The sequence below is a fragment of the Narcine bancroftii genome, chromosome 8, assembly GCF_036971445.1.
Source record: "Narcine bancroftii isolate sNarBan1 chromosome 8, sNarBan1.hap1, whole genome shotgun sequence".
NCBI lineage: Eukaryota > Metazoa > Chordata > Chondrichthyes > Torpediniformes > Narcinidae > Narcine > Narcine bancroftii.
Window position 1 is genome coordinate 158,709,589 of NC_091476.1, and position 21,432 is coordinate 158,731,020.

The 21,432-nt window shown below is 40.4% G+C and overlaps 1 protein-coding gene across 5 annotated transcripts in view; it reads right to left on the bottom strand.

Annotated features, from left to right (window-relative positions):
- LOC138741470 (calcipressin-3-like) overlaps positions 1-21,432 on the bottom strand; it is a 116,508-nt gene that overhangs the window by 52,421 nt on the left and 42,655 nt on the right. The window contains exon 2 of one of the 5 annotated variants that reach the window (XM_069895641.1): positions 6,146-6,363. The exons of 3 other annotated variants lie outside the window; for them this stretch is intronic. In XM_069895641.1, the coding sequence (XP_069751742.1) occupies positions 6,146-6,232 (87 nt within the window). In that variant the 5' untranslated portion in view covers positions 6,233-6,363. Of the gene's footprint in view, positions 1-6,145; positions 6,507-21,432 lie in introns of those variants that run through there. One more of the 5 variants, XM_069895640.1, reaches the window with a different exon arrangement.

Here is a 21,432-nt window from a genome sequence, read left to right on the forward strand (position 1 = left end):
TACAGATAAAATTACAAAAAATATAATTAGATACTTATAACTATATTGATAGAAAATCCTCCCCATGTGTTGTTTAAAAAAATACTAACTCCCTCCATTTTGTGGGTTACGACTGAAGTCAGAAAAACACACATAATCCCACAGCGATCAGCACCCACCCCCTCAACTCCCTTGGTACATTTAATAATCAAGATTTAATTAATAAACCACAATTAGAATAGCTTCCCAGTAATCAAAAGAAAAAAGAATAATTCTTCAGTTTCTTCTTTCTCACATACTTCTCCATTTCCAGTGATTATAAAAGTTTAAAAAAAAAATCATCCCATCAAAGATACAATTTCTTCTTGAGGCTGTGTGCTAGGGAGACTCCAAGCAAATTCTCCCTCGAGCAAAGTGAACAAAGAATCTATTTTGGTCTCCCAGGACAAAAATCTTCAAAGTTGCAGGATAACGAAGAACAAATTTATAACCTTTATCAAAGAGAATTTTCTTAGCTCGATTAAACTCTTTCCTTCTCTTCAACATATCCTCACTCAAGTCAATAGAATAAAATTCTATCTCCTTCTCGTATCAATGGGCCTTGTCGTTCCCTCACTCCTTTCAAAGCAAGACATAAAACTTTCTCTCTGACGATAACGTAGAAATGTAATTAATATAGAAGGCAGCCTTTGATTAGGAAGAGGCTTTGGTCTCAGAGCCCAATTAGCTCTTTCAATTTCAATTGGAGTTTCAAAATTATGCGCCCTCCAAAAATTTAGGAATCCAATCTTGAAAGAAACAAATCACATCAGGACCTTCTTGTCCTTCTGGAAGGCCTTCTATTTTAATATTATTTCTTCTGCTGAAATTCTCCAATACATCCTGTACTCTTGTAATTTTCTCATTCATTTTCTCCAACCTCTTCTTCATTTTATTCACAACATCTAACACTTTAGTTTCTTCTTTCATTTCTACCTTCACTTCTTTCACTTCAATTCTTCTTTCATTTCCCCTTTCATTACTTTAAATTGATGCATTATCATTGTGGATAGCTCTTCTACTTTGAATTGTTGAGTAATTTTAATCTCTCCAGTTACCTCTTCTTCTTCATCCTCGGCCACCGATCCTCCTCTGGAGCCCGACTCTTCTTCCTCAGGAGCTGAAGTCGAGGTCCCCGATTTCTGCGTAGTCTGCTGGCTTACTCCCAGTAATGCCTTGGGTTTGGTTGTACAGTGCATGTGCAACTTCTTATGCATGCACGGTTCAGTTCCTTGTTCCTCTCCAACTCCATCCCCCTGTTGCAGCGGATGGGAGACGTCGGCACAGGGCCTTTCAAGAGTCTCACGCGATCGGGAAGCAGCAAAGACAGTAGCTCCATGCTTCACCATTGATTTAGGCCTCAAATCTCTTTTCTTCCCATCGGGCTCCAGACACAACTGTAAGTAGTTTTTCTTTGAAGGCATTAATGATGTGAAGTAGAAGTGTTTAAAAGTACCTTGGTGATATTACTAAAATTAAAACATTACTTAATTAACACTTTTTAAGTAATTTACCAAGGGAGTCAAGAGCCTGCGTGTTGATCCTACAGCATCACATGACGTCCCCAACAAGAGACTACACTGATACATTTTATTTAATGCTCCGCAGTCCCACAAATCTGGATAAAAATCACTGTTTCACCAGTCTGACAATTCCTTTCCTCATCCTTCCAAAAGGAAGCACTCCACTGTGATCATGGGAATTACATTAGATTACTTCGTTGGCAGCTCTTTAATTAAAGTTGAAGTCTTTCATTTGTTTAACAGGGACACCTGTGGTAATCTTTTAGTACACCAGATACATCAAATAGAATAATCTTCATTAACAGAACACTAATTGTTTTATTGAAGTGAACTGTTGAATAATAGTTTAAATATCAAGTTGTTTGATTTAAAAAGAATAATTACACGTTTTCAGCTTTCTGAATGAATGAATATTTTCGGTACATTTTATTACTCAGTAAATTTATTACCAAGTTTATCATTTTAAATAATAGGAAACTTGGGGTTTCTATGTGGATATTGTCTGCGCGGATTTTAGCAAGGCCTTTGACAAGGCTAGTTCAGAAGGTTCGATCACATGGGGTCCAGTCTGAGTTCTTCAAATATATTCAAAATTGGCTTTATGTAAGTAGTGAGAAGGAGGGGAGTTTGTCAGATTAGAGTCTTGAGGGTAAAGAAATGCCAGATGGAATTTAACTTCAATGAGTTTGAAGTGTTGTATTTTGGTAAGGCTAACCAGAGCAAAGCCCTGAGATGTAATGTGGAGCAGGGAGACACGGCAAGGTACATAGGTTGACAAGGTGGTGAAGGTGTTTGGCATTGAGTCATGCTATGGCTGTACAAGACATTGCTGTTAGAATACGGTGTGCAATTCTAGTCACCCAGTGACTGGAAGGATGTCATGAAGCTGGAAAAGGTGCAGAGAAGATTCACAAGGGTATTCCTGGGATTGGACGCCTTGTGTTACAAGGAAAGACTGGGTAGACTGGGACTCTATTCTGGAGCACATGCAGTTGAGAGGTGACCTTATAGAGGAATATAAAATCACAACAGGCACAAGGTGAATGATTACAGACTTTATTCTAGGCTGGAGGAGTCCAAACACGAGATCTTCATAGGTTTAAAGTAAGAGGGGAAACATTTATAAAGGTACCTGACAGGCAATTCCCATCCCGCCCCAACACAGTGTTGTGGTTGTATAGAATGAGGAAGTTGTGAAGGCAGTTACAATTGTGACATTTAAGATATTTTGACAGGTCATTGGATGGGAAAAGTTTGGAGCAGAGTCAAATGAGACTAGCTTAGATGAATAACTTGGATTGTACATTCAAGTTGGTCCAAAGGGTCCTATTTCATTCAGACTCTATTCATGTTAGTTACAAAGCATTTTCTCTGCATGTGTGATTTAGTGCATTAGCTATTTTTAATGTAAAAATAAACTTTCACATACATTTAATGACCTTAGAAAGTGAAAGCACAGGCAGCCAGAGAGCCAAGGGCAGGACCTTACCAGCTGTCAAGACCGTTTGGCAACTTGAGCAGGTGTCTTGCACTGAGGTAGCCACTCGGACCTAACAGTGTGAAAAGACTCCCTATTGACAGCAGCATCTGGGGCCTGCTGGAACAAATCTCCTGCCTAAAGGCAATCATTCAGCAGCTCAGGTGATGGAAGAACTTCCCCAATATCCTCACTTCTTCCCTTTTGCATACCAGTTCTCTTGACTTAAAAGCATCGCTCTGTCAAACTTTTTTTTAAATAACTATCCACCAGCCTTCGGTAATACATGTACTTGGCCCCCCAAATTATTTTCCTTTGTCACTGGTCTCTCACCATTTCAATCTTCCACTGATTTGTCTTTCTTGAACCAAAGCATTTTAATCATCGCATTTCTTTTGCCATAGATTTGCTCATTCATTTAATCCTTTAGTGATGTCCCCTTCCAAAGGCCACTACTTTTCTGCCTCTCACTGTAGCTTCCTTTCTAAATTTCAATGAAGAACCAATGTAAAAAAAAAAGCAGCACCAAGAACTGCTGCAATGCCAGCATTGACGCTGGTGTGGACACAGAAGAGCGGGGAGTGGAGACATAGTGCTGCTCTGCAGGATCCTACTGCCCAGTCCTAATGCCAACAGCTCCATACAGATTTTAAATGGCCTGTTAAAGGAGCTGACAGATTTTTTTTAAAAAAACCTGCAGTCATGGGGTCACAGACCAAGATGGTGGCACCTGTGTTGGGGCAGTGGATCGCGAGGAGTTGCAGACTCCAGAGGAACTGTGGACCGGCACATGGCACCAGAAACAGAGAGAACACCTCTTTTTGAGAAGCAGCCTGGAACATGGCCCTACAGAACAGCGACCATGGCAGTGGACCAGAGGGACTTAGCGGCTGAAGGATCCACACAGGCTGCTGGTGCTGTGTGGTCAAAGAACACACACAGAGGCTGTGGGCTGCTGGTGCCTTGTGGTCAAAGGAAACACACAGGCTGTGGGCTGCTGGAGACTGGTTCATAGGAACCAGGATTTGAGAGGGAGCTGAGGGCAAGAGGGGCTCCCGATGGGCCTCGTGAAAGTTTTCTGATAACATTGGAGGTTTGGATCTGGAGCTTGGGTTGCCAATGGATTGGGCAGGGATATGTGTGGCTGAGCACTGAAATCCCTTGACACTCAGTGTCGCTGAAGGGACCTACTTTTGCTTCCTTTTCTTTTACTGTTGGGGGGGGCCTGGGCAATACTGATGGCAACTGTTTTCCTGATGGCAGGCAAAATGAAATTTCATGTATATTACATATTTTGTATTATTACATGATAATAAAATAAATCTTATTTCTTCACAGTCATGGGATTATTGTGCCCATTTTGATTTTGTGAGCTCTGAGGTGATGCCAAGTTCTTTGCAGGGAAAGCAGGCTTTGCCATGGGATGGGTGTGTAAGGGGAAGAATGGAAAAGGGGATCAGGAGATGTTTGAGAAGGCTGGAATTTTCTTCCTTTCCACAGTTGGCTGCCATCCTCTGCGCCCTCCAAAAGTGTACAATCCAAGTGCTCAGTGCCTTTCCCAGTGCTCCTCTCCCTCCATTCTTTCATTCAGATCCTTGAATGATGAAAAATCTTGGGGAACACTACTTGTTACATTCCACCATTCTTCCATATCTGGTCATGAGGTTGCCTCCAAATCTGTACATTTTCACTTGCGTCAATCTCCACAGTTTACCTGTATGGTTCAGTTCCTTGTTGGAATGCAAAATACTGATGAGGAATCTTGCACTACAACAATTTTTTTTAAAAAAGAGGAGGCAACTCAGCAGAATAAATGCAGGAATCTGACGCAGAATCTTAACAAAAGATGAATGCAAAAAATAAATGCCTCATATTGCCAATTGATTTTTTTTCTCTCTGTTCAATATTTCTGCCAATCCTAACAAACACATTTATCCAAACTGGTTAGAATCAAGAATTCCCAGAGTTGAAGCAAATACGATTAGATGGACCTGTACCAGTAACATCAAGAATCTGCCTTTCCCATTGCACAAAGACACACACCTCCACTTTTCACTCCTTCAGATCACACGAATTTAATGCTCATTGTGTCAAAACAGATCATGTGGTCTTTATCCATGAGGATCTGCTGCAAGCTGCCTTTGGCTATTTCATTCCATACAATTAGCAAACACCAGGAATTTCTGATTTAAACAGTCGGACCTAAATGCAAAGCCAGGCCCTCGAGATTAAAAAAAACCTCTCCTAATCCACTGTACTCCAAATTTGTTGGTCAAGTATTGTTTTGATGCTTTTAACTCCCATCCAACATTTCTCACCCTAGATTTGGCCAGGACAAACACAGAGGCAACTGCAGATATTGTTGAAGGTCACCTTGCAGAATGCCACAAGGAGAATGTTACCGATTGCAACTAAAGGTGCAATATTCATCGCCATTATCTTCACATCTTCAACCTGCTTGGGCTGAGGGGGTGGGCTGCTGGCTGGAGATGGGAAGGAGCAAACGTTTCTTTATGCAGAGTTTGAAAGTCTTTTTGCTTTTGTGCCTAAACCCATGCGACAATGAACAGGGTACAAAAAAATAGCAGGAGAAGCAGGCAGCAGCATTTGTTTAGAAAAACAGAAATTTTATGCTGAATTACAGTAAACAAAATCTTTCCAACATTGTTGGCAAATGACTACGTTTTATATTTATAAGTATAGGTAATTTTAATGCAATATACACACATACTGAGTATATATATATATATATATATATATATATCAAAGAGAGAGAGAAAGATAATTTGTATCTAGACAAAACTGAAATGTCATTAGCCCCAAGGTAAATATATAGGCTCAAAAATTAATTCAATTGATATATACTCAGAACTGCTCATTTTCTCATGTGTACATTAATTTGTGTCATAAATAATATCTGTAAGCATGCAATGATAACTGAAGGTTTGATTCAAAATGTGTTTGCTGCACAAGTATATTGGAAATTCTGTACTCTGCTTTCAGATAGATAGTTATATGTATTACATGCTTTGCAGTAACGCAAATTACAATTTGATCAAGTCAAGACTTACAATAAAACAACAGTATGATTGGTTCAATTATTAAAAACAATGGCTATGTACCATACCTGAACCTCTTGGCTTGTGAATATCTCTTCACTGACTTCACATGCAACTAATACTAACAGTTCCCACTCCATCTTCTGTGCTGGCATTATTCAATGTGCTCAATGTATCTGTGTAGTTTCTCACTCTTGTTTTCTCTCTCTCCCTCCGTAGCATAGGAAAATCAAGCACTAGGTTGCTCGATCAGAACAGAGTTTGGGATGATGCTTCAGAGCACCAGCTAAAATGTAACAAAAACACAAAACACAAGAGAGAGAACGACAAGCTTTTTAAAACAAAAATCAGCTGTGATTGATGATCCAGCTTACAGCCAGCTCAGAGCCGTACTCCATTTGGCTTCAGGAGATAGATGCAGGCACCGAGAACTGAACATAGGATTTAGTCCTGCCAGTGACATCATTGCAGCACTGACCTGGCATGCTAATTAGCTTGCCTTCTCCTTTTATAATTTAGAGGGTGTTCAAATTGTGCAGTAAAAAAAATTAATAAAATAACAATTGCTAAAAAAAATTTCAACATTTCACCAAAATGACAAATTACGCATTTACAGTCATTTCCAATTATTGCCTTCAATTAACACAATCCTGGTTCTATTAAATTCACCATGCACTGCTATGAATTAAAATAATTTCCCATCCTCGGCGTGACAAAAACACATTCTTAAACTCTCCACCCAACAAACCAAGCCTAATTTTACTGCCACAATATTTTACTTTTAATGACCCCTGAGATGACCGAACCTTGTCACCGTATTTCAGCTTATAGAAACATCGGGCACCACTATGCAAAAGAAAACACCTATCAAACAGTAGCTTAGATCAAGAACGAGCAGACAGATTTATTGAACTCCAGACTGCTAAGTAAATGACACAACAGATCAAAAAAGAGATTTATAGCAACTGTGAACTGAGCCATTTCACCTTGAGATGTATAAAGTACACTCCTCAAGCACTAACATTCAATTCCAAACTGCAAAGTCCATAATTAACAAGATGGTGCTTTTTGTTGCTTGTCTTTCCAGTCTTTGGCATGGTGTAAACATCTGATGGTTTCAGAATGACTAAGTACAAGGAGCAAGTCAGTTAAATAATTCTTTTGAAGGCAGACTGGAACAAAGGAAATTAAACACAAGTCGATGCTAATCAAAAACATATTGTGGACAAACACTGGCATGTGAATTTGATGGCGCAGACCCTATCCCACAAACAAATCATCCTGCCTTGACAGAACAATCTGATTATTATTTTCAAAGTGATTTTGTAAAATTACAGTCAAGCAATCAAACAGCTTCACATTTACTGGTTCGGATCCCACTTCCTTTACCTACAATCAGATAAAGCACTGGATACTTGGAATGGAAAGCATCAAAAACGTGGACAATTTCTTCGTGAAGTCAATCATCAGCTAGCATGAAAATCAAAAGGCAAGAACGCTCCTTCACCCATCCACCATTCGATCACCCGAGACCAATGTGGAAGAAAGAAAGTCACCTTGGACTAAACGCCTTGAACTACCAACCACCATCAGAGCAGTTGCTCTGAAAGGAGAGGTGAATAGTGTGGCAGCTGTAAGTCAATGACCATTTGAGTCATGGGTTTGTACTTTCACACTTCAGGAGGTACCATAAATCCCAAAGCTTTGAATGTTTCTGCGAACACACAACAGGTTTGGATGCTGCTCATGGTTTAAACCAGAGGTTCTCAACCTTTTTCTTTCCCCTCACATGCCACTTTAAGTATTCCCTATGCCATCGGTGCTCTGTGATTAGCAAGGGATTGCTTAAAGTGGTATGTGAGTGGGAAGGGAAGGTTGAGAATCTGGACCCAATCGTTACTGAAATATTTTGCTTGAGGAAAATTGTCATTGGCCCATTTCCTTTGGAGTTATGAAACCTTGCACATAACGAGTCAATTAGGTACAAGGGTTAAAATGACTTGAAAACATTTTGCCAGTTTCTAGCAGCTTGCAAAAGTTTGTTGACATTTCTTTGAATGTTTCTATAGTTACAGCCTGTAAGAACAAGGTCTTTTTTTGTGTGTTTAATATAAACAAAGTCGTTAGTTTTGAATTTGCTTTTGTGCTGTTAGAATCAAGAATATGGAGCTAGTCTTTATAATTTCTTTGACCATGTAATTTTGAAAGTATTAACAAATTAATAGTTTATTCATTACCATTTTTATTACCATATATTTTGGCATATAAGACAACTGGTATCCAAGTCAACCCCCATTTTTCAGCCTAATTTTAAGGGTTTATGAAATATCTGGCGTATAAATCATCTCCTATTTTTCGTGCTGTCCAGGCCTCCCAGGAACAACCCAAATTTTTTTTTAAACACCCCAATCGCAAGAAAAAAACTGTACATTTATTAAGTTTAAAAAAAAATTCTCAGGCTACCAAACAGCAAGAGCAATGGCCCACAGAGCTGGAGTGCTGCCATTGTGCTCTTGGCGGGAGCAGGAACCTCGGCCTATCAGGCAGGAGTGGTGATGGCGACCCCAGGGTCCCAGGTAGCAATGGTTATGGCGGTCCCCAGTAGTGGGAAGGTGTCAGGGAGTGGTGGCCCCAATGCTGGGGAAGTGCTTCCAACATCACCATATATGCCAAATTGACGTCAATCTGTCTCTCTCCATCTCTGTCTGTCTGCCTCTTTCTGTCTCTTTCCATCTCTCTCTGTCTCTCTCTCTCTCTGTCTCTCTCTCTCTCTGTCTCTCTGTCTCTCTCTCTCTCACTGTCCCTCTTTCTCTGTCTCTTCCTCTGCCTCTCTCTCTCTCTCTCTCTCTGTGAATTTAAGGTGACAAAAGTATATCTGGTGTATAAGTCAACCCCCTCTTTTTGAGAATTTTTTTAGGGTTCACGACTTGACTTCTACGCCAAAATGTATGGTAATAGTATAGATTACTGCTTAGAGGGAAAATAAGTAGCAAAAAAAAACTCAATGCTAATTTGGAACAGACTTATTTGTAACAAGTCAAAACAACCGTCTGTGGGTTACAAAATAAATTGGGATAAGAGCGAAATTATGCCACTTGCAAAAGGGGATTATACTCAGTGTCAAAGAGACACCCAATTTAAGTGGCCGTTAAATGAGATAAAATATTTAGGAATGCGTAACAATTGAAAAAATTTATATAAATTAAATGACTCACCTTTGCTTAAAAAAGCTTGAAGAAGACTTAAACAGGTGGACAGCTTTACCAATAACATTAGTAGGAAGTGTTAATTGTGTCAAAATGAATACATTTCCAAGAGTTCAGTACCTATTTCAAACCCTGTCCATTCCATTAACTGATAGGTTTTTTTCAACCTTTAGATATATGTCAGAAAAATCCTTTGGAAGGTTAAGATGTCCAGTGTCTCCATAGAAAAATTAACATGGAAATAGGATTTGAGAGGATTACAGCCCAAATTTTAAAAATTATTACCAAGGGGCCCAGATGAGATTTTTTACTTCTTTTTTTGAGGAAGGAGACAAACCAGCATGGATGAAAATAGAACTAGAAAAAGTAGGAGAGAGAATAGCAGAAAGTTTTATATATAAATGGGAAGCAAAATTAATATCTGGTGAGAAAGAAGTCCCCTTGCTAAATCATATCATTAATATTGGGTATAAAATAAATTAGGGATTGGAACAAAAGGCATCTATCTCCTAAAACACTTCTGATTCAAAGCAGGCTTATCCCTTTTACAATAGTTAATAACATTTGAGAGACTTGGTCTCATAAAGGGATTAGATATATTGTGGATTGCTATGAGCAGAGGCAACTTGAGTCATTTGAACAATTAAAAAATAAATATGGAATCCTTCACAACACAATCTTCTGCTATTTTCAGTTAAGAGCATACACAAGGGAAAAATTGGGGCCAACAATGTTTTTATCTAAATGTAGTGATGTGCAGATTCTGATCTGAATGGGAAACACAAAGAAATTCACTTTGGCAATGTATTTCTTACTTCAAATGGGAGGCCCTAAACAGGGTGTGCATAAGTCTAGACAGAGATGGGAACCTGACTTAAATGCAAATATCGATGAGCAAAACTGGTCTGATTTATGGAAGGACTGTATGACAAATACAATAAGTGTAAGGTATAAATTAGTACAATATAATTTTTTTGCATCAGTTACATTTCACGCCACAAAAATTAAATCAGTTGAAGTCAGATTTATCAGATCAATGTTTTAGACGTGGTGAGGAGATAGGAACTTTCTTACACTCAATTGGTCATGTTCCAAAGTAAGACATTTTTGGGTGGATTTAGGATTTTTTTTTTAAGAACAGATTATTGGAATTGCATTTCCACAAAACCCAGATTTGTTTTTACTGGGAAATATAATGGGGATAAGACTAAAATTGAAATTATCTAATTATCAATTGAAATTGATAAAATTGCATTGGGAATGGCCAGAAAGTGTATTGTGGTTACTTGGAGGTCTGACTCTCATCTGGGTACGGCTCTCTGGAATGAAGAACTGTGCTCCCCTTGAGAAAATTACTTACAATCTAGGTCCTCGAGTCCATGTTAACCTTCTCCAAAGAAGATTAGTTAAATGAAGAATTGAAATCCATGTACTGAACAGCATTTTCCAGCATCCTTTCCTATTTTTTTTACACTTTACCTTCCTTTCTTCTTTCTTTTTCTCTTCTCACACACTTCTTTCTTTCCAGGGTCTTTTGGGTGGGTGAAGGGTTACAACCATCATGCAGCATAAATTTGTCTACTTATGTATTCGTATTTTTTTAATTTTGTATTTGACTACATGTATGGGCTAAAAAAAATTAAATTAAATATCAAAAAACCAACTATCTGTATGTTCTCAAATGATTATAAAGGAAAATGGTCGCTACAATTAGGTACAATTAAAACATTGGTTTTCAAACTTTTTCTTTCCACTCACAGTCCACCCTAATGATCACACAGCATAGGGAATACTTGAAATGGTTTGTGAATGGAGAGGAAATGTTTGAAAACCACAGGTTTAAAATGTGCAGCTCAGTAAAGAGGCTGAAGTGGAGGCTTAATATTTTGGGAGGGATGGGGATGGAGTGGGGATCTGGAGTCAGGTCGACTGTCTACTAAGTGTTCGAAAGAGAGTAGGGCGCTGTGATCAGATAAGTGGCAGAGCCACAGAGCACATAAATAGGCCATTTGGCCCATCAAATTCAGTTGTACTATCAAGCATCCACTTACTCTAATCCTGGTTTATTCTTTCAACATTCCCATCAACTTGGTAGCCAGGGGAAAACCCACGTGGTCACAGACAGAATACGCAAGCTCCACAAATAAAGCATCAGGTTTGGACCAGGGTCTGCAGAAGATCAACTAGCTGCAGTGTAGAATGGGCATTCGCCATTCAGAACCATGTTGCAGAGGCCTACTTGCCCCAGGAGGGTCTGAATGCCAGGAAAACAGGACAGGATTTTCTTTCCAATGCTCCAGAAAGTGTATTACTTAGGGGAATCTTGTCACACTGCTCATGGTCATGGTGAATTATGCTGAAATCCACAACATTCGTGCTGTGGCTCAACTCATCCTGCAAGTGCTTATTACTTTCTAGACTGGGAAATAAAAAGTGACCCTGCTCCCTGTTTGTCACTTATTGGCTGGCTGACCCACCCGACCCCATGTCAAGCTCGATCACACACAAAACCACAATTCCAATGTGGCCTCATTACTGAGGCACATGTTTTAAACCATGCGCAGCAGCCAAATGTGCATCATCCTTTCAGCAGGTCTGAACTTGTGAGTTCCACTCCTGTGCCAGGTAAACTTAATAAATCTGTGCAGTTCCAGAGAAGTTGTTATTTGCTTTTCCACGAGACCACTTAGTATCTTATCCATCGCGAATATCAATTTTCCTTCTGTTTCTTTCTTTGTACACATGCCAGTGGTGTATTAACCATTAGATTGAGTAGGCTTAAGCCTAGGGGCCCGCAAGGGGAGGGGGGGCCCGTCACAATCACCGGTCAACCAATGTCAATATGGGCTCGCGTTAGCCCTGGGTCCACCTGTTAATCAAGGCTCACGGAAGTACTGCATTCATCTGTCAATCAACTCGGTCCCATCTATCAATTTTGGATCCACCGGTCCCAATGCTACCTGTCAATCAATGCTCGCGTTCGTACAAGAGTCAGAGATCTGTCTCCTGCAGTGATGCTCACGGGACGATTGCTTTTTTTTAAAACAAACTCTCCCTTCTAATGTGTTATTTTGTATCAAGACTTTTTTGTAAGAACTGATATTATTTATCCTTTAGTAACTAACAGACTTTTCAAATTATTTGGGACTCTGACGGCTTCTGTAAAGTTTTCTTTGATTTTAATGATGTTTTTTCTCCCCTCCTTCAACCAAACACCAACTGGTTCATTCCCAGCACATACCTGGTGGATCAATTTAGAATATGTGAGGACATTATGCCCAAAGGCTAATAAATGGAACAATTTCACTTTATTCTATTCAACGAAGGGGTCTTACTAAAGCTTAGCCTAGGGCCCAGGTGGTAGTTAATCTGCCACTGACAGGCACACTTTTTGTAGTTCAGATTTACCACATAATTGTCTCTTGTACCTTGATGAAGCAAAAATAATAAATTAATGGTAAATTAAACAAAATTTTCATTAAGCCTAGTTAATTTGTTTTGCTGATGTAAAACTCTTCATAAGCCAATTAAACACCGAAAGAAATGCATTTATGCCGAGTGACAGATTTACATAAAAATCAAACTTCGCTTTCGACAGACCTTTTTGAACAATTCACCAAGTCGGCTCTTTGGATGCATATATTAACATTCTCACTTGTTCCACATCTGACTCCAGTCAATTTTTTGTGCAGTGGGTACCAACGTGAAATAGCGACTACAAAGTCATCAATCCCTCTCAAGCTTTTGGCAGAACCTTGCTCACTCTCTCTGAAACCCAGTTCCATTTATTGCAATAACAAGGACTTCTCTATGGCCAACCATTTTCATTCCACACACCATTCCCACACTGGCATGTCTATCCATGGCCATGTGCACTGTCAAACTGAGGCTAGCTGCAAATTGATGGAGCAACCCCTAATATTCTCTCTGGGCATTCTCCAGTCAGACAGCAACAATTTCAGTTTCTGAAACTCCCCCTGAGTTTTTCTCTTTCCCTATTCCTCTCTTTTTCCCTCTCCCTCTCCATTCAGAGAGCTACCTCCTCCACCAGTTTTTTTCCCCCATTTTATACCCTCCCACCTATATCCGCCTATGGCCTCAACAGTTTGCCTGTGCTCCTCCCCCAGCCCTTTACTTCCTTCTCTCCTCCCCCAACCTTTTTACTGAGGCACCTGCCTGCTCTTTGCTCCTACTTTGGCAAAGAGCTTAGGCCTAAAACTTTAGTTACCATTTACTTCCTCCAGATACTGCGTGACCTGCTGAGTTTCTCCATCACTTGTGTACACAAGAACAGTGGGAGCAAGAATAGGCTATTCGGCCTGTCAAGCCAGTTCTGCCATTCAATGACATTGTGGCTGATCTGATGATAGGCTTACCTCCACCTACTGGCCTTTGCCCCATAACCCTTAATTCCCTTACTTTGTAAAAATCTATCCAGCCTTGTCTTTAATATATTTATTCCATTTTCTCTTCTCCACTTCTTGACTACATTTTCACCCAGTAACTATTCTGCCCTACATTTTCATTACTCATTTGCAAACAATGTACGACTTGAGCAATCGCTTCCTTTACCAAACAAGTAAGATAATTGTAAGTAAGCACCAAGCTGTCAGGAAAAAAATATTTTCTTGTAAACTAAGATTGCATCTCAGAATGCACATGCAATGTATTTTTCATCACTTGCAATATTTATTACATTGACCAGATAAGGCTCATACCTTTTTAGAATAGCCTCTATAAAATATGTAACCAGGGTTAATTTTCTGGGGGGGGGGGGGCAGGGCGTGGGGGGGAAGGAGGTGGGAAGTGAGCTTGGAACACAGGCCAGCAAATTTTAAAACCCAGCTTTTGCTGATGGACAACTTCCAAAAACATTGTCCAAGCAAGGGCAAGGAGTTTTGGATTCCACTGCATGCTTCCACACAAGGCAAACCTACGATAATCTTGCATGCCAGCACTTTGGTAGTGCTGGACTGGCAGATTTTCCACAGCTATTCGATGTTACTTCTGGTCATACCCCAAAGTAGTTTTAAATTTTTTGGGGCAGAAGGATGGGAGGCATGGGATAGATGCCTTTTAACCGGGGGAAGAGTAGCAGACACCAAAGGACATCTGTACAAAGGGAGGAAAGTTTAGGAGCGACAACAGGGGTAAGATTTTTTTTTTCTGAAAAAAAGAGAGTACTGGCTGCCTGGAATACATTGCCAGGTTGGTTATAGAGGCTGGAACAACAGAGGCATTTAGAAAAACTCAGACAGGCATATGGATGCTAGAAAAATAGGAGGGTTATGGTGCGAGGTAGGGAAAATTTAGACCAGTGGCTTTCAAACTGCTCCACTAAACAATCCCTATGCCATAGGTGCTCTGTGATTAGTAAGAGATTGCTTAAGGTGGTATATGGGTGGAAAGAAAAAGGTTGAAAACCACTGTTTTAATCGTACCTAATTGACTCGTTAGGTGCACGGTTTCATAACTCCAAAGGAAATGGGCCAATGACAATTTTTCTCAAGCAAAATATTTCAGTATCAATTGGATCGAGAGCAGTAATTCCTAACCTTCCCTTCCCATCACATCCCACCTTAAACAATCCCTTACTAATCACAGAGCACTGATGGCATAGGGATTACTTAAGGTGGAATGTGAGTCTATGGGGGCAGTTTGAAAACCAAATCATTTAGGCTATTGAGTAGGTTTATAAAGGTCAACAGGCTGAAGGCCCTGTACTGTGCTGTAATGTTCAATGGAAATATCTATTACAGAATTATAATCATTTTCCAGTGAACTAGGCAAGTCTGAAGGGAGGATGGGACACAGTAACTAGAAAGCGAGAGTGAGAATCAGGGCCAGTCATTAGAAGGGGAAGGTGGTAAATATCACCCATTGAGTCATCACGATTTCCAAATAGTCATCTCATCTTTTTCAACCTTTGCATGATCTGGTTTTTCATGAATGGTATAGATTGGGTATTGAACATTTCAAAGATCTTTATATTGGTAACAGCTTTGCGTTATTGCAGCAGCTTTCTGAAAAGTTCAAGTTCCCAAATACTAATTTTTTCCAGATATATGCAAATCAGACATTTTCCTCAATCTCAGATACCTGGCACCACACTTCACCTAGCCCTCACCCACCAAGAAGGTAAAGACTCGTATGCTGCTCATAGACTTCAGCTCAGCATTCAACACAATCATACTACAGCACCAGATTAGGAAGCTGAACAACTTTCCCTGTAATTGGATCCTTGACTTCCTGACTGGAAGACCTCAGTCAGTCCGGAACAGAAACAGCATGTCCAACAACATCACACTGAGCACGGGGGCCCGCCAGTTTACGCTGCTAACTTACAACTGTGCAGTGAGATACAGTTCTAATCACATCATCAAGTTCGCTGGCAACGCAACCATGGTGGGGCTCCTAAACAAGAACGATGATTCAGCTTAGAGAGAGGAGGTGCAAACACCAATGGACTGGTGTGGAGACAACAACCGACACCTGAACATCAACAAAACAAAGGAGATGGTGGTTGACTTCAGGAGAGCCATGAAGGAATCATTCTCCACTGACCATCGATGGCTCCCATGTTGAGATAGTCAAGAGCACCAAATTCCTTGGCATGCACCTGGCAAAGAATCTCTCCAGATAGTAAACACTACTGAGGGGATTAGGGGGGGAGGGGGTTCGCTCTTCCTGCCATTATTAACATTTATTATGGCCGTTGTTTGCAGAAAACCATAAACATTGTGAAGGACCCACACACCCCTTCCACAATCTATTCTTCCTCCTTCCTTTCAGGAAGAGACGCCAAAGCACTCTGGCCCTCGTGACCAGATCGCGAAATAGTTTTCCCCCACAAGCTGTGAGGCCTCTGGACTCCGGGGACAGAGGGCTAGCATATGTAATATGATATTTGTAAGTGATGTAATTTATCCATCTAAATAATCAGCTCCACAGTCTGGAGAAACACTATCTCGTTTTCATTGTACAATGGTTATGGTACGAACGACAAATAAACAAACTCGACTTTCCTGATGCATTTTTTAAGTTTACAACATTCTTGCAAAGGTTTTATATCCATTATTTGTGATAAATTGAAAATTTTGTGAAAATGTCTGATTTGCATATATCTGGAAAAAATTAGTATTTGGGAACTTGAACTTTTCAGAAAGCTGCTGCAATAACGCAAAGCTGTTACCAATATAAAGATCTTTGAAATGTTCAATACCCAATCTATACCATTCATGAAAAACCAGATCATGCCCCTTCAGTAAAAATTAAAAATGCCTGGGAACAGGATTTAAGCCTTTCATTATCAGACGAGGTTTGGGATTTAATTCTTAAGATGGTTAATACTACATCATTGTTTGTAACAAGTTAAAGTTGTACCTTGGGCTCTTATGTCTAAAATCAAATTATCTCATTTATTCAGATGAAAATTCTTGTGGTGTTAAATGTAAGAGAAGCTTCTTTAATTCATGTTCTGGACATGTCCTGCCTTGAAAAATACTGAAGGGATGTGTTTCACACTTTATCTTTAATCCTTAATGTAAATCTAGAGCCTCACCCTTTGGTCAACTGGAGAGGATGAGCTTTCAACTCCAATCAAATTTCGTACTTTTGTAGCGGCTGCTAAAGGCAGCACTACTGAATGAAGTACGTCCACACAACACGAGGGTGAACCAGTAACTGACTTTTTTGAATCTCTTGCGCTGCTTTTAGGGGACGACCCACTTCCTGTCTGGGGTGCGCTGGTCTATGGAAGTCACTTCCTGCCCAGCGATGTGCAATCAGGAAGTGGTGACATCTCCCAGGCAACGCGTGTTGCCAGACGCAGGCTTCTCCTGAGAAGGGAAGGGTGGGCCCATGCCATTTTGTACCAACCGATTGGGGTGGCAATTCGGCCCATCTAACCGCAGGGTCGCTCGGCCCGCTACCCTTTGTCTTTTGCCTCTCCTTTGGCCAGACGTGCAATACTGTTTAGATACAAGGATGCTGCCCCACCCACTCATGCTCAGTGGCTGAGGGACATTATGTTCTATTTAAATTTAGAAAAGATCCACACCTAAAACATAAATCTGATATAGCAGGATTTAATCTATTTAGTTTTTGTGGAGTCAAATAGAATTGATTACATATATAATTTTAGTCAAACTCCATCCAATTCTTTACATTTGTATCTGTAAATTTACTTCTCATCTTAGTCTTGATTTATGCATTCAACTTGGCAATGCCCTAAAGTTAGACATTTTTGGTTAACATTAGGTAATTTTTTGGAACAAATTACGGGCCTCAAATTCCCACAGGATCCAATGTTATAACCTTAATATTACTCAATAAAAATAAGACCGAAACTAAAATTAAATATGTACCAAATTGAATTTGTGCTAATTGCTTTAGCCATTTCTAGGAAATGTATGGCAATGTCATGGAAATAGATTTAGGTATGGAAAGATGGCATGCAGAACTTCGTAGTTGTATACTGTTAGAGAAGATTACATAGTCTGTGAGATAAATATCACGTGCTTTGGAAAATATGGTGCCCATAAACTCTGTGAAGACTTCACCTTGGTAACCTCCAATATAGACTTCATGGTATAAATGTTTTATTTCCTTGACATGCTCTGGTTTTTCTTTTACATTCTCTTTTCCTATTTTTTTCTTTTTTTTAGTTCTTTTTTTTAGGGGTGGGAGGAGGGGAAGTGGGGTGGGGGTGGGGTAATGTACCACGTGTTGCTGTAAGAGTTCATGTAGATCCCACAGGTTATGAACTAGACCAATATCGAGGTACAAAGCACAAGTTTATTTTGGGGATGTAAACAGGGCAACAGGGTCAAAATGTTAAATGAACCTAAACGCCCAACACGCAAGGGGTAAATATACACTTCGGATAGCGAGGGAGAAACCGACAGAAACTGGGGAAGATACTTAAGTACACATATAATCAACAATAAGGACCAAGGTGATACTACATGCCCCCACCCCTTGACCAGTACAAACACGGCTCTAGCTATCTAACCTCAGGACTCACCCCAACCCAGTGTGAAAGGTGATACTTACGTGTCACGAGGGGTCAAACGAGGCAGAACAAAGGGACACATGGTCCTTTATAGTTCTGCAGCAGGTATTGGAGGGGGCCAATCACTCGGGGCAGGCTAGGCCCCATTGGCTACTGTGGCCAAATGCAGGGGCTCAGCCTCGGTGATTCACCTGGGCCAATTGGGTGAAGATCAGGGCTCAGTCCAGGCAGGCTGTCTGGACTCCAGCACCTGGTATTTTCAATGGGCAAATCACAAGGTTCACCTTGATGGCTTAGGCCGTGTCTTGACATTGATTGGCAGGTAGTGTATCCTCCAAATAAGAGTGCAGCAGCGCCACCATGTGGTGGCTACAGCCTCTCCATTACACATGCATAATTTTTCTGAAATAATTTTTGAATTGAATGTAATGCAATTATTACTGTGGTTTAAAATTCATAAAAAATTAGAAAAGATCCATTACTCAATTAATAACTCAAATATAGGAATTTAAATGCCGTGGGGACCATTCCTGAATAATAATTTCCATAACTTCGAGGCATGATATTAATTAGAACACTGTCGTTTTATTTCAGGAATGAAGTACAGTTTTTCTTTAGTCATACAATATTGGTTTGGGGATGGGGTTTAGAGCCACGCCTATAAGTGATAAAATTTTCTTTTTGATGTATCTTTGTATTCTCCTGTTTGGCTTGGCTTCGCGGACGAAGATTTATGTTGAGTTATGTAATTTGTCATTATTATTGTGCATTCCATAAATGTTTTGTATATGTTTGTGTAAAATCAAGAAAAATATTAAAAGAGAGGATTTCCAAATAGTCAGAGAATGAATTGTCAGAGATTTTATGCAATTGGAGAAAGATTCTTTTCCAGATAGTGCTCTTAGATTTGCAGATTGGGATCATTGTGAATAACACACGGATCGTGTTAAATCTTCAAAACATGCAAAATAGCAAAAAAAGTCAAGGCAAAACTGGAAACAACCTATTTTGCGAAGAGCAATTTTGCTATAGGCTCCCTTCCCATCTTAGTCACTGTTCTATACCTCCATCTCATACCATGGTCACACCAGAAGCCCAGTGCATGGTGCATTTGACAGTGGAGCTCAAGGTTTCCACGTAAATTAAGATACTGAATGTAAATGTTTAATGGTCTCATACATGAATGTATGTGAACCCTCTCAAGGTGTCAGGCCCTGATGGTTTGCCTGGCAGGTTACTGAAAATCTGTGTCAACTAATTAGCCCGAGTGTTTATGGACATTTTCAATCTTTCTCTCTGCTGCAGTTGATGGTTCCCACCTGCTTCAAAATGGCATCATCCTGGTGCCCAAGAAGAGCAGAGTGAGCTGCATCATTGACCACTGCCTAGTACCACTCACATCTACTCTGATTAAATCCTTTGAGAGGTTGGTCAAGCTCAGAATTAACATATCCAAGTAAAGATCTGGTCCCACAGCAACTTGCCTACTATCACAATCGATTCACAGCAGATGCAATATCACTGGCTCTCCACTCTGCTCTAGAGCACCAAGACAACAGCAACATGCACATCAGGCTACTCATCATCGACGACAGTTCAGCTTTCAACCCCATCATACCCTCAGTGCTGGTCAACAAATTCCAAACCCTGGACCTCTGCAACTGAATCCTCGACTTTGGAAAGCCAGAATCAGTATGAATTGGAAACAACGTCTCCTCCTCACAGTCACACCTCAAGGATGCCTGCTTAGCCCACAGCTCTACTCATTCTACCCCCATGACTGTATGGCTGGGCACTATTCAAATGCTTTCTACAAATTGACTGATGACCCCCACTGTCACTGCCAGAATTACAGATGGCAATGAGGAAGCCTACAGGAAGGAGGGAGACAGATCAGCTCTTTGGTGGTGTCAACCACCTTGCGCTCAACATTAGCAAAGACCAAGGAGCTGATTAGATCATGAACCAGTAACCAGGGAAGAGGGTCAATTTCTAAAAAATATTTTTAGACATACAGCACAGTAACAGGCATTTCGCCCCACAAGCCCATGCCGTCCAATTATACCACAACTGACCTACACCCCCGGTATACTTTGAACGATGGGTGGAAACCAGAGCCCAGGGAGAAAACCCATGCAGACACAGGAAGAATGTACAAACTCCTTACAAACCGTGCAGGATTCGAACCCTGGTCCTGATCACTGGGACGTTAACAGCGTTGTGCTTAACTGCGATGCTACCTGGGCTGCCTTTCAAATTCCTGGGTATCATCATCTCTGACGATCTGTCCTGGGGATCCATGTTGATGCAATCATGAAGAAGGCTTGCCAGCGCCTACACTTCATGATGAGATTGAGGAGGTTTGGTATATCACCAAACATTCTTGCAAAGTTCCACAGGTGTCCTTTGGAGAGTATTTGGTCTGATTGCATCACTGTCTGGTATGGAGGTGCCAATGCACAACATAAGAAAATAAAACTCCAGAGAATTGTTAACTCCGCCATCACCATCACAGGCATCAGTCTTCAGTCCACTGAGGATATCTACAAGCGGTGTTGTGTTAAGAAAGCAGCCTCTATCCTCAAGGACCCCCACCACCCAGACCATGCCCTCTTAACACTGTGACCATCGGGGAAAAATGTACGGGAGGCTGAAGACGAGCACCCAGCAGCACAAGGACGGCTTCTTCCCCTCTGCCATCAGATTCCTAAATGGACAATGAACCTAACTCATTTTCTACTATTTTCTCGCACTATTTATTTGTAACGCTGCCACTAAACGACGAATTTCATGATACATCCAGGGTCTGATTCTATTGCTAAACTGTTCTGAATGCACAGCCTCTTTATTGTAAAAAAAACAATGCATGCAAAACATTTTGAATAAGATGGTATTGTGTAACTATAGAAAAGATAACAATGAAAGAAAACAGTCAATCTTGTATGATTTATAGATGCTTAATGAATTCTCATCATAGAATAAATGAGTACTAATTGTAGAAACACAAAAGAAACCAGATGGCAGAAAGAGAGGGAGCTGTTGACTTTACAAATTGTTTGAAGTTCAGATTTATTGTCAGAGCACATACATGATATTACATGGAACCCTGAGATTCTTTTTTCCTGTGGGCCGGCTG